We start from the raw sequence: 15,067 nt of genomic DNA on the forward strand, positions 1-15,067 counted from the left end.
CTGTGACGCGTCCAAATAGAAAGTTGACGTTTTATGTCACTTTTCCTTGACGTCTCCTGGTTGAGAATTATCCTTCTAGTTCTCACGTGTCAAACTAAGGCGTTCACGTTCAGCGCTCAGAGAGCCTGACGAACGTGATGATGTCATGGCTGTGGAAGCCGACGCCTCCTTAGAGACCGCGTCAAACATTTCAGCAAACATCTGGACCAGTGGACCCCAACCCAGGAACGGCTTTTACAAAGGGGCTTGCTCCGCCCCAACGTGTCCTCAAGCCAAACTAAAGTTGTGGCATGCTTGTGCTGGTTTTAGCAAACTGTTCTGCTTGTTAACTACTGTCGAGATGCCCTTGAGCAGGGCATCAACGTCCCCCCCCCCAATCCCAAACCTGTCGCTCAAGATGTGCAGCCTTGTTTTGTGTTCCCCTTCACTCGAACATCTTTGCTTGAATGCTTGTGTGTAGGATTTAGGCCTGAAACTAACCATTATTTTAATGATCGATTCATTTGTTGATTATTTTTGTGCTTAACTCATTTACTCCCAAAAACGTATAAATACGTTCTATTCTAAATATTACCATGCTCACAAAGATGTAATTATACGTTTTGGCTTTGATGCAACCTCTGAACTGAAGAGAATGCTTGAAGCAATGGTAGTTATTACAAAAACGGCCAGCAGATGACAGCAGAGTATAAAAGACCAAAAAGCTTTTCTCACTATTTTAAACAGATGTGTGAATAATGATGAAACTTAGCCATATTCTAATGCTAATTGATGCAAAATGGAAACAGCTAGAAATACACTTATTTGTTTTCCTGATGAAAGAAGAGACTTTAATCTTTCTTTTGGTAGGTTCCATGTTTTTAAAACAATAGGACAGAATATGCTTGGGCCTTGCAAAATCAGTCAAAATCCAGTAAAACCGCGAAAATGTCCTGGAGAGTGAATGAGTTAACTAACAAATAGGATTTTTAAATAAAGTTTTATTTCCATCACAGTGTTTCCTCTTGGGGGGGGATTTAGGTGGATTGCTGGGGGTCTGGTTGTTGTGTAAACAAATGACACTTGGCTGCAAATTTTACTTTCAGAAAAAAAAATTATTCAGTGCTTTGCTGAATGTAAAAATAAAGAACGTGAATAAAATAAATAAATACAACATTGGAAAATAAAAGTAAAAAACAAAAACAAAAATGTCCGTGGCCTAATCAATGGCACAGCTTGCACCCTCCTACAATAGCATGACATGAATCGGACATTTAAGACAAAAAAAATGAGCTCAGAATAAATCAAACATGACAAAATAACACGATTTAACGTACTTACCCATGGTAAGAGCCATAGTAGAAGTCCCAGAAATAATGTCCAAAAAGCATATCGATGTGACAGCAGGCAAGCATGTGGCTATTGTTTACAAATAGGACTCTCAGAAAATCAGAAGGACGCAAGGGCCACATCATGTTATGAAGAGAAATTGTGTTTAGTCCTAAAAATTGTATTAATAATTTATTTATGCTTTTGCATATTTAGAAAAATGCGACAGTATATAAACAAATTTATTTGTAATATGGTCGTAGGGTTATTATAGTTTTGGAATTTTTCATTTTAGTTATTTTGTTTTGAATTTTGTTTTTGTTTTTTAAATTTAGTTAGTTTTAATTAGTTTTCAGGGTGGTTCTGTTAGTTTTTTTTTTATTCGTTTTAGTTCTTTAATAAATGTTTTAGTTAGTTTCAGTGTTAGTTTTTAGTTATTTTTTTATTTTTGTTATGTGTATTACTTGTGCACAATATTTAAAAAACACCATGGGCGCAATATCATTATTCCGGTTTACATTAAAAAGAAAGATCTACTAAAAATCACATTTAAAATCATCTCCAAAAGCTCAAGCATTAATTTAATTACCAAAAACTAAAACGAAGGACATGTTTGCAATAATTAACGTTAGTTTTTATCAACTTAAAATGTAGTTTCAGTTAGTTTTCTTTTTTAAAAAGCATCTTCGTTTTTGATTTTGTTAACAAAATAGTTTTAGAATTTTTGTTTTTTTCCGTTAGTTTTAGTTAACTAAAACAACCTTTAATAGCACCCGTGTTGTTCTCCCTTCTTAGTTTGACCATCTCCAAACATTTTGTTTTTATTTTATTTGAATTGAGTAAATGCCATTTTTAGCATATGTCGCGGGCCACTGAAAAATGGACGGCGGGCCGCAAATGGTCCCAGGGCCGTAGTTTGGACACCACTGGTGTAGAATATTCATTACACGCACAAGGTCATAAAAAATACTAATGTATTGTACTCCTCAATTCGTAAACACAAGACACAGTGAGTGGGTCACCGAAGGTCACATGTTATCGGCGAAAACTTGCCCCATCACGGCGAGCCGAGCGCTGAAAGGCTGAACGGGGCAGGACAGAGGGGGCGTCTTCCGCTCACCCGCTTTCACGGCAATGCTCCCTGACGGCGTGTGCGGACGACTCTCTTCTGAGTGGCCGCCATGTTCTTTAGCGGGCCGCGATAGGCCGAGGAGGATGTCGCGGAGCTCCTGTCGCTCGCGGCTGTGGTGGCTGCAACAGTGAAGCGCCGCCGGGTCCAGCGGGTGGGCCTCTGTGTTGAAGATGTAGCCCCCCGAGCTCAGGACGCACTGGCCGTCCTCCCCGCCCTCGACCCACGACTCTGTCCCGCCGCCGTGCAGGAAGTGGTCGGGGTCGAAGAGTAAGTAGAGGTACTTGATGGTCTCAGCCAGGAAGAAGGATTCCATTCTGTTGTCCAGCTGGTGGTCTCGCAAATCTTTCACCTGAAAGCACAAAAAAAGCTTCAGCTTGGACCGATGCCCTCGCGCCGCCTCTCACTCACGCTAGCGTAGCCGCACGGCGTCTTGGCAATCCGCTCGACGGACTCGAGCGCGTCCAGGCCGAGCTGCAGGTACGTGTGGTCGGCCGTTGCCTTGAACAGGTACATGGCGCTCTCCACCAACTCTACAAAAGGAAAACAATGATGAGGATTTAACTCATTCACTGCCAGCCATTTTAACAGAAGCAATCCCGTTCGCTACCGGCTGTTTTACTGGATTTTGACTGATTTTGCAAGGCCCACAGAATATTGTGTTCAATTGCTATAAAAGCATGGAACCTATCAAAAGAAAGATTAAAGTCTCTTATTTCATCAGGGAAAAAAAAAAGAATGTTTCTGTCTGTTTCCGTTTTGCAGCAATTAACATTAGAAGAGAGCAAAGTTTAATCAGTTTTCACAAAACTATTTAAAATGAATTAATTGAGCTTTTTTCCTCAATGGTCCTGGTTGCTCTCCTCTGCTCTGCTGCCACCTGCTGGCCGTTTGTGTAATAACTACCATTTCTGCAACCGTTCTTTGCAGTTGAGAGGCTGCATCAAAGCCTTCTGTATGCTCTAGCATTAAAATAAATAAATAAATAAAAATAACGTATAAATACGTCTTTGGGACACTTAGAACATTAAAAAAAACTTATTTACACGTTATTGGGAGCAAATGAGTTAATAAATGCCAAAACTTTATAGCATGTACAAAGTTCTACAGAGTGCCTCACTGCCTCTTTGTGTTTTAATTGTAAACATTGTAAAGTGAGACAAATTAAAGTGCATAAACATTTATAACATAACACTGCACAACTGGACACATTACATCGATATCTACCGTCAATGTATCGATAATTTATTGCAACAGAGAGCGCAACTATATATTGCGAAATCGATTTTTCTCTCCCACACCTAATGTACATATAAGAAAACTGGTGATTATGAGGACAAAGATGATGACGCATCACAAATAAAGAGTATGTTGAAATAACCAGACCAGGTCTGAGCGGGTATCCCTCCCTCTTGTCCACGGTGTAGCCCTGAGAGATACTGTAGAACTCAGGGAGACCTCCAAACTGCCTCCACACCGAGTAATAGTTCTGGAAGGTTCTGACAGCACCATCTAGGTTTCCTAGCAGAGTCTGAAACAAACGCAAAATACTTTAAAAGGACTGCTCCCTCATCTCCGAGTGGTAGAATGTGGGCGGGGCACAGCTACCTGCAGCCCGGGCCAGAATGCTTCCAGGGACTGGAAGACAGGCATGGACACGGTACCTTTGTGCATCTGCACCCACAAATACCAGTCATCAAAGCGCGTGTAGTTCACAAGGGCCCGGTTGTAGGCTGTCGTACCAAAGCGATGTCTCGTCATCATCATAACGCGTCGTCACATCTCTCTGCAAGTGACGCTCAGGTCACATGACTCACCGTCAAACATGTGCAGCAGCTCCTCATCCTGCAGCAAGATGGCGCCCTTCACCAGATACTCAAAGTACGAGTCCACGCCAGCGCCGATGCCGGCGTCCTGAGCCACCCACTTTTTGGACACCACATCGATGTGGTTGCCCACCTGCAAGTAGATATGTCAGTGAAATCTATGCATTATTGTTTATTGTCTTCTTTGTCGCCTCACCTTCGTAAATCACTGCATTTACAACACTAATCCCGTCTGCACGCTTTATAATTACCAGTCCGATGTCCGACCTGGTCTTCCACAGAGCCCTGAGCGCCCGGCGTGCGGTGTCCTCAAATATGGAGTCACCCGTAAGTCGGCTCAACGTGGCGAATTCCAGAATGAAGGTTCCCACACCGGCGGTGCAGGTGACGGATGTCTCGGTAGGACTGACACCTCGCAGCAGGTTGATCGTGCCGTACGGCATTCCGGTGGGAGTGTTGAACGCTGGAAAGCCGTGGAGACAACGTGGCTGTGCGTGTTTGTACATTTTATGATCTCCTGTAAACTTTCAAAGGTTCTGTTCTGCTAAAACCAGAGCATTGAAATATCACCGCCGTGTTTGCGTGTGTTTAGTACCTGGCAGCAGTTTCCTGGCAGCCTCCTCGGCCATCCTGAGGAGTGGTCCGGAACACGGCCAGCCGGGCTCCAGCTGCACTCCGGCCCGACCTGAAAGCAGGTGAGCGGACAGCAGACCTCCCACCACTGAAGGATGAAAAAAAAACATGATGTTGTCATGCTCTGATGCGCCTGGTAGATGCTTTGTCACACCATCAGTGTGGTAATGATAGAGTGACAATGTTTGACATTTTGCAGAAATGGGAAAAAAACAACAACAACACAGATCACAATAGTGATTAATGTGAAAATAAACAAAAGGCATGACCATATATGCATTGTATTCTTAACAATGCAAAAAAAAAAAAAATACAATGCATACACACAACATACTTAATGCACTTCAGACATTCCTAGCACAAATGAATAAAGTTTATTTTCATACAAAATTATACACAAAAAAATATGTCTCCTTAAAGTCAAGTCAAACTTTATTTATATAGCAGCTTATCATGTACAAAAACAACTTCCACCTAGGAGTGGGCAATATGACGATATTAGATCGTTAAGAACTTTAATGTGTTGACGATCTCATAAAGCTGACAGATCGGCAAGATCGTCTGTGGCACATTCTATACAGTTCAACTTTTTGCGGGCTCAAGCTTGGTTTATGCTTGATGCATCCGTGTGGTCTTTTTTTTTTTTTCCCCTCCCTGTCTTTTTTTTTTTTTTTTTTTTCGGGTTTTATATACATTGTAAATATGTTTTAAAATTTACAAAAATGTTCACAACCACCCTGAAAACTAATAAAAAACTAAAGTGAAAAATTCCCAAACTATAATAACCCTACTGCCATATTACAAATAAATTGGTTTATATTAGGGGTGTTAAAAAAAAATTGATTCGGCGATATATCGCGATACTACATCGCGCGATTCTCGAATCGATTCAATAATCGGCAGAATCGATTTTTTTTTTTTTTTTTAGGATTCACACCTTGAGCATGGAAGAATGTTATATGAACGGCACATTAAGCCTTAATATTTTTATTTTAATGCTGCTCAAATGTGAAACAGATTGCAAACTGTTTGTGTACAGTGGCTCACGGTTATAAGCCTCAAGTTTTAGATAAATATATTCATACAAATCTTACAGTGTACATGTACAAATTTACTGATAGTATTTTCTAAATTTGAATGGGAAAAAATCGCAACAATCGACTTATAAATTCGTATCGGGATTAATCGGTATCGAATCGTGACCATTCGTATCGGGATTAATCGGTAGCGAATCGAATCGTGACCTGTGAATCGTGATACGAATCGAATCGTCAGGTACTAGGCAATTCACACCCCTAGTTTATATACTGTAGCATTTTTCCAAATACCGGTATGCAAAGCACACAAATTATTTGTATAATTTTTAGGATAAAACACAATTTCTCTTCATAAGATTATGTGGCCCTTGCGTCCTTCTGAATTTCTATGTGGCCCTCAAATGAAAAAGTTTGGACACCCCTGCCCTAGATCATGGCTTGGTTCGGTTTGAATAATAATAAAAAAAAAAAATGCAGATGAACTCTCAAAAATATCTAAAATGCTCACCTCTGGTCACCACACGTAAAGGCTCAAACGAGGGGGGAACTATTAGACATATTGTAAATGATGTGTTCATTGGTGAAACTGATGTTGGGGGCAAAAAAAACATTTCATGTGGCACTACCAAGTGAGTTTTGGAGGGTTGTGTTAAGGACCCCTAAAATACATACATGTTTCTCAAGCTAAGTGACAAACTTAAAAAAAAAAAACACAGTTGATGCGTCCCTTCAACTCGGACAAACCTCTGATGTTGGTCTCAAAGACTGAGGCATTGATGTCGATGTCAAAGTCGATCGTGTCTTGGAGAAGCGAAGCCACGCGCTGAAACTCAGTTTGGTTTCCCAGCACCTTGACACACACGGGCACGCGCATACGCACACCTGTATCGAGCGTCACTGAACACAGTAAAGGGATTCAGCAAAACGATTTCCAATCTCACCAGCAAGGTATCAAGCGCGTCGATCAGCGTCAACGAGAAACTGAAGAGGAACAAGGAGACGATGATGGCGATTTACAGTAACTGCCACTTGGAAGGCAACCTTTGACCTCACCTGCCCCAAGTGTCCTGACCATCGCAGGTGAGGGGGCGAAGCTCATCATAGGGGAAGGCGTTGTCCAGGTAACTGTTGTAGGCGTGGTAGAACATACCTTTGATTCGCTGTCTGAAAGGTTTTTGAGTACATATTAAACATCAGATAACTTCTTTACATCTCTAATGTAGGACAGGGTTTTTCCCTATGTACAAAATTCCGAGGTGGCCACCTCCACCTAATTTGCTCGCCGTCTCCAGCTGTGTTGATTGAGCTCAGCAGCAACATATTTTAGCTGCAGTTGCAGCGCGATATCAACAGCAGTGCACCGAAAAGCAACAACCGAAGAAGAAACTGTTTTGTTTTGTTTTGTTTTAACTTTATTGTACCGAAGAAGATCACGGAGCAACCATTGCACACGCCCATTTCCTGGTTGCGAGGCAGGGTGGCGCGCTCCAGCTAGCTCCAAAGTCATAAAAACACAGTACAGTGTTCCTTCATTTATCGCCGGTGCTACGTTCCAAAAACTACCTGCGATAATGGAAATCTGTGTTAATTAAAAAATTATAATAATTCCCGTTAATTATATATATTTTTTTGTTTATTATATATGTTTTTTCGTTTTGGTATAACTTTTGCTTTGTTATGAATTGCTTTTTCATTCATTATATATGTTCTATTCTCATTTACATTCATTTTTTCCATTAAAAGTATGTTGGGGTTTTTTAATTTACCTATTACAGTATACAGCACAGTATATATTTTTTTTCATTTATGTTTTTTTTTTGTCATTTTGGTATGATTTTTTTAGTTTCTTATGAATGCTATTTCATTCATCATTGTTTTTCCATTTACACTTATTTTTTCCATTAAAAGTATGTTGTTGTTGTTGTTTTTAATGTACTTGTGTAACAGATGTAAGTCCCTTACAAAAGCCATGTTGTTTGATGACGTTCAACTTGAATGTGGGATTTTAGACGTATGATTTTTTTTCAAATTCCCTAAATGCGGTGCGCGTGCATGTTTACCTGACATCATGCATCTCTTCCTCGGTAAATAGATGATTCGCCGCCGTACTGACGCACACATACACAAGGAATGCAGTGCGCACGGGCGCGCGCATGACAGCCGACGGAAGAAACAAATATTTCAAAAAAGGCGGCAGTACCAAAATTAATCCTATTCTGCTAAAGTGACAACAGCAACCGACCATTAACAAATATATGCTGAGTGCAGCTTTTGCTAGTTCCGCGGTGCTTGGAATAAGACCCGGATGTTCTTCTCACTTTTTTTTTTTTTAAACTTTATTGCAATTTACAGAACAAACATGGCAACAGTAGAGTTATTCTTTGCATATATGAAAACATATAAGGAGATTGCCCGAAGGAACATTGTACATGGATCCATCAATACAAATATGATTTAACATCACAAAAGTGAAAGGATCGATCAGTAATAGAATTATAAAAGCGTCAACAATAAGGAATTATAACTTACAGAAATATGGAGGGGAAAAAAGTGAAAATAGACAAGGGAAGAAAAGGGAATTCTTTCAAATATCCGTATATTTTTTTGTGCTTTAGTATCGTTTACTAATTTCAAATATGAACTGAATTCGCTTAGAAAAACAACAAATTTGGGAGATGATTTTAAAATCCCTACTACCCTACTGCCATATTACAAATAAATGTGTTTATATACTGTCGCATTTTTCTAAATATGCAAAAGCATAAATAAATTATTTATACAATTTTTAGAACTAAACACGATTCCTATCCATAACATTATGTGGCCCTTGCGTCCTTCTGATTTTCTGTATGTGGCCCTCAAATGAAAAAGTTTGGACACCCCTGTTATAAAGGTTCGAATCTGAAAATATTTAGGCAATGCTTTATTAGAATAGCTTGTGAATTATTTGAGTTATTTACTCAACTCAACTTTATTTATAAAGCGCTTTATGAACAGGCGTTGCTGTATACAAAGTGCTGTCCAAAACAAACAGTTTTGCGGTTAACAAGAACAAAGCAAACATTTTGAAGTGCGAATACAGTTTTGTTTTTTGTTTTTTTTGTACAAGTAAATACATTTTACATCAGTAAATAAATAAGAAGTAGTGAATACATAAGTGTGAATAAATAAATGCATAAATAAGTAGACTAAACATCAAATTCATACACACCACAAAACACCAAGAACAAGTCTCATGGTGCGCCAAAAGCCAAAGAATACAGGTGTGTTTTAAGACGTGTTTTAATCCAGCTTGTCCAAAATGCTGCTGCTCGTCTCCTTACTGGTGCCCGTAAGAGGGAACACATAACCCCTATCATGGCCTCTCTTCACTGGCTGCCTGTGAAATTTAGAATCCATTTTAAGATTCTTCTATCCATCCATCCATCCATTTTCTTGACCGCATATTCCTCACAAGGGTCGCGGGGGCTGCTGGCGCCTATCTCAGCTGGCTCTGGGCAGTAGGCGGGGGACACCCTGGACTGGTTGCCAACCAATCGCAGGGCACACAGAGACGAACAACCATCCACACTCACACGCACACCGACGGGACAATTCGGAGCGCCCAATTAATCTGCCATGCATGTCTTTGGAATGTGGGAGGAGACCGGAGTACCCGGAGAAGACCCACGCAGGCACGGGGAGAACATGCAAACTCCACCCAGGAAGGTCCGAGCCTGGACTCGAACCGGAGGCCTCAGAACTGGGAAGCGGACGTGCTAACCACTCGACTACCGTGCCGCCCAATATTCTTCTATTTGTTTTCAAATCTCTCAATGGTCTTGCCCATGACAACTGCCATCACAGCACTGATCACGGTTATTCTACGATTAGTCCATGTTAAAATGCACTCATTAGTTGGATTTTTATTTGTCTTAAATGGGAATTTATGACCCCTTGTGAACCCTGTGAGAATCGTGCCTTTATACATAATTTCAACATTGACTGCACGGTTAGTTACGATGGCCACGGTTTGACCCTTATAATTTCCGTAACTACGGTACCCACGGTAAAGTCACTGTCGATCCGGTGCAGTTTTGTCATCCATAAACAGCTGCTATGAGTCATTTTATAACTAAACTTCATTACCATCATGTGGACTTCAGTCATGGAAAGAGGAAGTGGGAAGACTTCCTGTTTTTGGTTTGCATGAAAACAAATGAAGGTGACGACACTGAATGATATAAGAGTTTTGACAGTGATGCGCCAGACCATAATGATGGATAAAGTTCTTCTGGTCGTGGTTATCGTTGCATTAGGCAAGTGCTTGACTGTTTGGATGTGCTAATGTCCGCCGATATGTCACTTCCGCACGATTCTCTCTTCATCAGGTTCGTGCGCATGGTGCACCGGTGGTCGCCGTCGCTTCTATGCTGTTAATTCGTCAATGACGTGGGATGAGGCCTTGCATTACTGCAAAGAGAAGCACCACAACCTCGCTGCTTTACAGGATGTGGAGGACATGAAGACCATGATGGACATGGTGCACCAAAGCAGCATCCGCAAAGAAGAACAGGTATGTGTAATCATGGGATGACACTGGAGAAGATCAAATTAACTCATTCACTCGCCGCCATTTTCACAGAAGCAATCCCGTTCACTCCCGGCTGTTTTACTGGATTTTGACTGATTTTGCAAGGCCCACAGAATATTGTGTTCGATTGCTATAAAAGCATGGAACCTATTAAAAGAAAGATTAAAGTCTCTTCTTTCATCAGGGAAAAAAAAAGTATGTTTCTATCTGTTTCCGTTTTGCAGCAATTAGCATTAGAAGAGAGCTAAGTTTAATCAGTTTTCACAAATCTATTTAAAATTGTAAGTAATTAAGCTTTTTTTTTCTACATGGGCCTGGTTGATCTCCTTTGCTCTGCTGCCACCTGCTGGCCGTTTGTGTAATAACTACCATTTCTGCAACCGTTCTTTGCAGTTGAGAGGCTGCATCAAAGCCTTCTGTATGCTCTAGCATAAAAAAACCAAAACAAAACAAAAAACGTCTTTGGGACACTTAGAACATTAAAAAAAAAAAAAGTAGTTAGTTAGTTAGTTAGTTGGTTAGTTTGTTTGTTTGTTCAGTTAAAGTATTTGGTTAGTTAGTTAAAGTATTTGGTTTGTTTGTTTGTTGATCAGATGAACAGTTAGTTCATCTGTATGCCAGTCACTGACACTAGTGCAATACACTCATAAGTATTTAAACACTTACGTTTGATATGCGGAAATGGATGAATGGATGAATGACTGAATGGATAGTAAGTTGGTGCATTCAATGGTAGATTGGTTGGTTGGTTAGTTATTTATCAGGTTAAAAACTAAATTGCAGCAAAATTCTGACTTTGTTGGTTTAATATCCAAGACAACGAACGGTTCCTTATTGCAGCACCTTCCGTTACGACTGATGCGGCTACTTGGCAGGATCTGTGTGAAAGAAGTGTGCTTATTGTTTGATAACAATGAATGGTTCTTGATTGGCGTTAATGGTGGTGTGTGTTAACAAATAAATAAATAAATAAATAAAAATATTGATTGTTGCTTCGCAGTTTGCCTGGATCGGCTTGTACTTGCCCAGATGGAAGTGGTCGTCATCGGGGAAGACCTTCAAGCCTCACTGTGACTACAACAAGTGGTATCCTGGAGAACTGAAAAAAGAGCTGGCCAAAGAAAATTGTGTCGTGTATGGCAACGAATACTGGATAATCAACCAGTGTGACCAATTGCTTCCGTCCATCTGCAGTGAGATGCTATCTTTTCCCTTTCCAGATAAATCCATACAGTCCATGTTAAGTCTTATATAGCTGTTTACGCCACACGCAACGTGAACTTGCGTTCCTGGCTGGCTGGCTGGCTGGATGGATGGATGGATGGATGGATGGATAAATGATGGATGGATGGATCGGACATCACGTGACTATTACAGTATGTCGATCACTACTTTCATGGTGTAAATTGTTATTCATGAAATCGTTTGTGTCGTCTTGCTGTATATCGAAGTCTTCGAGCTAGCTTAGCTTGCTAGCTGCTAACAAACAGACCACACGTCGTTTACTACACATTCCTCAGCAGAAATCAAGCAAAAACACCTTTATGCGTCTTGGGGGGACACTTAATACGTTTAAAATAGAACGTATTTATACGTTTTTGGGAGCAAATGAGTTAAACAGTCTGATAGCTGCTGGAATAAAAGTCCTTCGCAAAAACTCAGACCTGCACCTTGGTGCCATCAGTCTGTTTATTTTCTACTTTCATTGGTGAGTTGGTGAGTCTCTTGATTAGTGGGCATGTCAGTCAGTCAGTCAGTCATCAAGCTTGCAAGCCAACGGCAATGGAAGAAAAGAGAAAGTAAAAACGTACCAAAATGCAAGCTTAATGAAGTGTCACCAAATAAAGAAGAAGAAAAAAAAACACATTTAAGGCTAATTCCTTGATGTCTCTTATGACAGTTTAGAAGTTTCAGCGTTTTATTTCCCTTGAAATTTGCGACAGTTTGCAAGGTTGCGCTGTACGAAACAAGTCATGGACGTGTACATTTTTGGAGCGTCACATTGGACAAATTGTTGCATCATGCTTTTCATCACTTAACAAAACACTTTTTTTTTTCCCAGTGTGGAATGGATCATACGCCCTCCAGGAAAAACATCTGACCTGGCACAAGGCTGAGGAGGCCTGCCGGAGAAATAAAAGCAAACTGGCTCGCGTGAGTAACGAGCCGGATAACAGCGATATCATGAGGCTGCTCACTGGTCAGCAAAAAGTCTGGCTTGGCCTTCACCGTGACTCGTGGAAGTGGACGGACGGAAGCGCCGTCACATTCTCACCCGGCTTGCGAACGAAAAAGCCAAAAGCGTGTGTAAATGCCTCCTGCATAGCGGCCAACATTAAGAATTCGGCACCGTGGACGAACCACCGATGTGACTCCCGACACCCGTTTATCTGCTACGAAGGTAAGTGGGTGTCCATATTTACTCCGCAATAATGCAATAGCGAATTGAGACGAATGGTTCTTACTGGCATGGGGATGCAATGTAGAGATGCGCTATCTGCTGGGGACATGTAGTACTGCACTTTTGCCTCTTCCGTCAAACATTCACTCATTCACACATGCAAGCTTCTGTGAGTGAGTGAAAAAATAATAATAATCCGTGCGTGCTTTCAAATTGCCGCGGGAGTGACGTCACGCAGCCGACACGTTCGCTCGGCCCCGTTTGCGACTCGCCACGCCCCCGCTCTGTGATTGGCTGGAGGGGTGTAAACACTGTCTTTCCACAGAAACGTCCCACTGTTTACAAAACAAACACAAAATGGCAAACTACAGGCTGGGGGGGTGCGGGTTTAGGACAAAATCATCCCCAGAAATGAAGACAAGCCCTGATCAGTAAATTGAGAAGTAATTAGTTTAAATCTTGTATTTAAAAAGTGCCTTTTCCACAGTCAAACCGGCAGACTGTCCCTTTAAAACTTCCACAATATCGTCGTTGTCATGTTCACAATATTTAAAAGGAACACATCTGTTAAAAAGTCAGGTTGATTTCCATTTGTGCAGTTCCAGCACCCTCTAGTGGCTAGTTTATTAGTGCAATTTATTTTTTGTTAGGGATGTTTTGGCCTTCTATGTTCAAAATCTACACTAATTGTAAGATGAAGGGGAACCTAATTTGCTGTTTATATGCATTGGTGTTATGTACAAAAGCACAATATTGTACTTTTTTTGTATGAGTTTTTTTTTTTTTTTTTTTTTTTTTACAATATTGTGATTTTTTTTAAAATATCGCCAACCCTCATCGGCAACGTCATGTACCTGTAATTAGCGTATGTCAGTCTTATACTGTGTTAGGTGGTGAATTAGTTAGCTATACTGTATAACTGTAATATTATGTAGCAGTCATGCTCACCAGATTGAAATCAGTGGGGTATTTTTTTTTTTCATTTTTATTTATTTTTTTTTCAATCAAGTGGTTCAGCCTATTGCGATAAGACTGCTGAGGGTGAGGGTGGTGCAGAGGAACTCTTCGGCGGAGCTCAATCAGACAGCAGTCTTGGAGCAGGTAAACTTCAACTTTATGTACAAAAACACGTGTCAGTCTTATCTCCTGAATGTCATCTTTGTGTGTTTCAGCTGCAGCAAAGTGTGCAAAGCAGCTCAGCAAGCGAACGCATCAAACTGAGCTGGAAGATGCCACAAAAGCAGAGAAGAGTCTTTCACCAATAGAAGACCATGAACGATTCTGGAATAAATTAGCTTGCAGACAAGAATAAGTATAACATTTTTTTTCTTTTTTTTTTTCTTTTTTTTTATCTGACCCAAATATTAAACTATGACAACTTGCTCACCTTTTGATTGCCATTACACTGCCCTCCATAATTATTGCCACCCCTGGTTAAAGATGTGTTCTCTATACCTTCTAATAAATTAAGTTTGTTTTTTCCTAAATAATATTGCGGCAAGAAAAAAAAGAAAGAAAGAAACAGCTAAACCAAGCTTTAATCATGTAAATCATACAGTGATCTGGGTCCTTTCATATACACTCTCGTCTTCAGCTCACTCCATGTCAGCGGAGTGGCCATCAATCAATCCAAATCACACCACCGTTTCTTTGTATTTTTAATGTCTTAGTGATAAACAACTCAACATTAGTATTTCGAAACAAAATGAGTCCTGTGATAAAATATAATAATACGTTTATTTTTTTAGAGAGCCATGTCTCAAATGGGAGGGGCACAATCATCTTGGTGGGCAGGCACGGGCCCCTATGGCCCCGCCCATGGCGTCAGGTGTGACCCATTGGATTGTGCGTGCCGGCAAAATCCTGGATTGTAGGGTTTTCCTGAGATGTCAATTCCATAGAGATCCATTTGGAATATAAAATATAAAAATGTAGATTCATAATTGCTGTTCATTCAAAAATACAAATACTTAAATAGTAACTCTTAGGCTTGTTTGAGGTGAGAATTACTATTATTTATCTTACTTTTATTACTTAATTTTTTAGTTTCATGATGTTCACTTGACAATACAATTGTATTATATATCTTGTCAAAAAGAAGAAGAAAACGTCACTCGTCTCACTTCTCCAAACACGTGTGCCTCCTCTCTCCTACTGTTT

General features: G+C 40.4%; 2 protein-coding genes across 9 annotated transcripts in view; one reads left to right on the forward strand and one right to left on the reverse strand.

The window, feature by feature from the left end:
• LOC144013374 (lymphocyte antigen 75-like) overlaps nt 1-14,930 on the forward strand; it is a 39,415-nt gene extending 24,485 nt beyond the window's left edge. For 6 of the 7 annotated variants that reach the window (XM_077512136.1, XM_077512137.1, XM_077512138.1 and 3 more), the window contains 7 exons: nt 4,545-4,753; nt 4,856-4,958; nt 10,304-10,488; nt 11,507-11,699; nt 12,569-12,907; nt 13,917-14,008; nt 14,080-14,649. In XM_077512136.1, the coding sequence (XP_077368262.1) occupies nt 10,360-10,488; nt 11,507-11,699; nt 12,569-12,907; nt 13,917-14,008; nt 14,080-14,172 (846 nt within the window). In that variant the 5' untranslated portion in view covers nt 4,545-4,753; nt 4,856-4,958; nt 10,304-10,359 and the 3' untranslated portion in view covers nt 14,173-14,649. Of the gene's footprint in view, nt 1-4,544; nt 4,754-4,855; nt 4,959-10,117; nt 10,232-10,303; nt 10,489-11,506; nt 11,700-12,568; nt 12,908-13,916; nt 14,009-14,079 lie in introns of those variants that run through there. The other variant, XM_077512135.1, reaches the window with a different exon arrangement.
• On the reverse strand, nt 961-8,223 carry edem2 (ER degradation enhancer, mannosidase alpha-like 2). 2 transcript variants are annotated; one of them, XM_077512133.1, is made up of 11 exons: nt 7,994-8,223; nt 6,987-7,058; nt 6,875-6,914; nt 6,678-6,783; nt 4,859-4,984; nt 4,515-4,726; nt 4,255-4,396; nt 4,046-4,170; nt 3,824-3,968; nt 2,849-2,970; nt 961-2,789 (listed from the first exon to the last, which is right to left on the reverse strand). In XM_077512133.1, the coding sequence occupies exons 1-11, from the start codon at nt 8,176-8,178 to the stop codon at nt 2,337-2,339; spliced, it is 1,728 nt and encodes a 575-aa protein (XP_077368259.1). In that variant the 5' UTR covers nt 8,179-8,223; the 3' UTR covers nt 961-2,336. The 2 variants fall into 2 exon arrangements, with proteins under 2 accessions (XP_077368259.1, XP_077368258.1); XM_077512132.1 differs by having other exon boundaries at nt 6,987-7,097.
• Nucleotides 14,931-15,067: the final 137 nt, after the last annotated feature.

Source organism: Festucalex cinctus, chromosome 2, assembly GCF_051991245.1.
Source record: "Festucalex cinctus isolate MCC-2025b chromosome 2, RoL_Fcin_1.0, whole genome shotgun sequence".
Classification (NCBI taxonomy): Eukaryota; Metazoa; Chordata; class Actinopteri; order Syngnathiformes; family Syngnathidae; genus Festucalex; species Festucalex cinctus.

Bases quoted from the DNA above. Each gene is read 5' to 3' on its own strand.
- edem2 (XM_077512132.1), bottom strand. From the start codon at position 8,178: ATGGTCGGTTGCTGTTGTCACTTTAGCAGAATAGGATTAATTTTGGTA. The intron at 7,098-7,993 runs GTAAACATGCAC...AAAACCTTTCAG, and splicing joins GAAGAGATGCATGATGTCAG to ACAGCGAATCAAAGGTATGT. The intron at 6,915-6,986 runs GTGAGGTCAAAG...GTTCCTCTTCAG, and splicing joins GGTCAGGACACTTGGGGCAG to TTTCTCGTTGACGCTGATCG.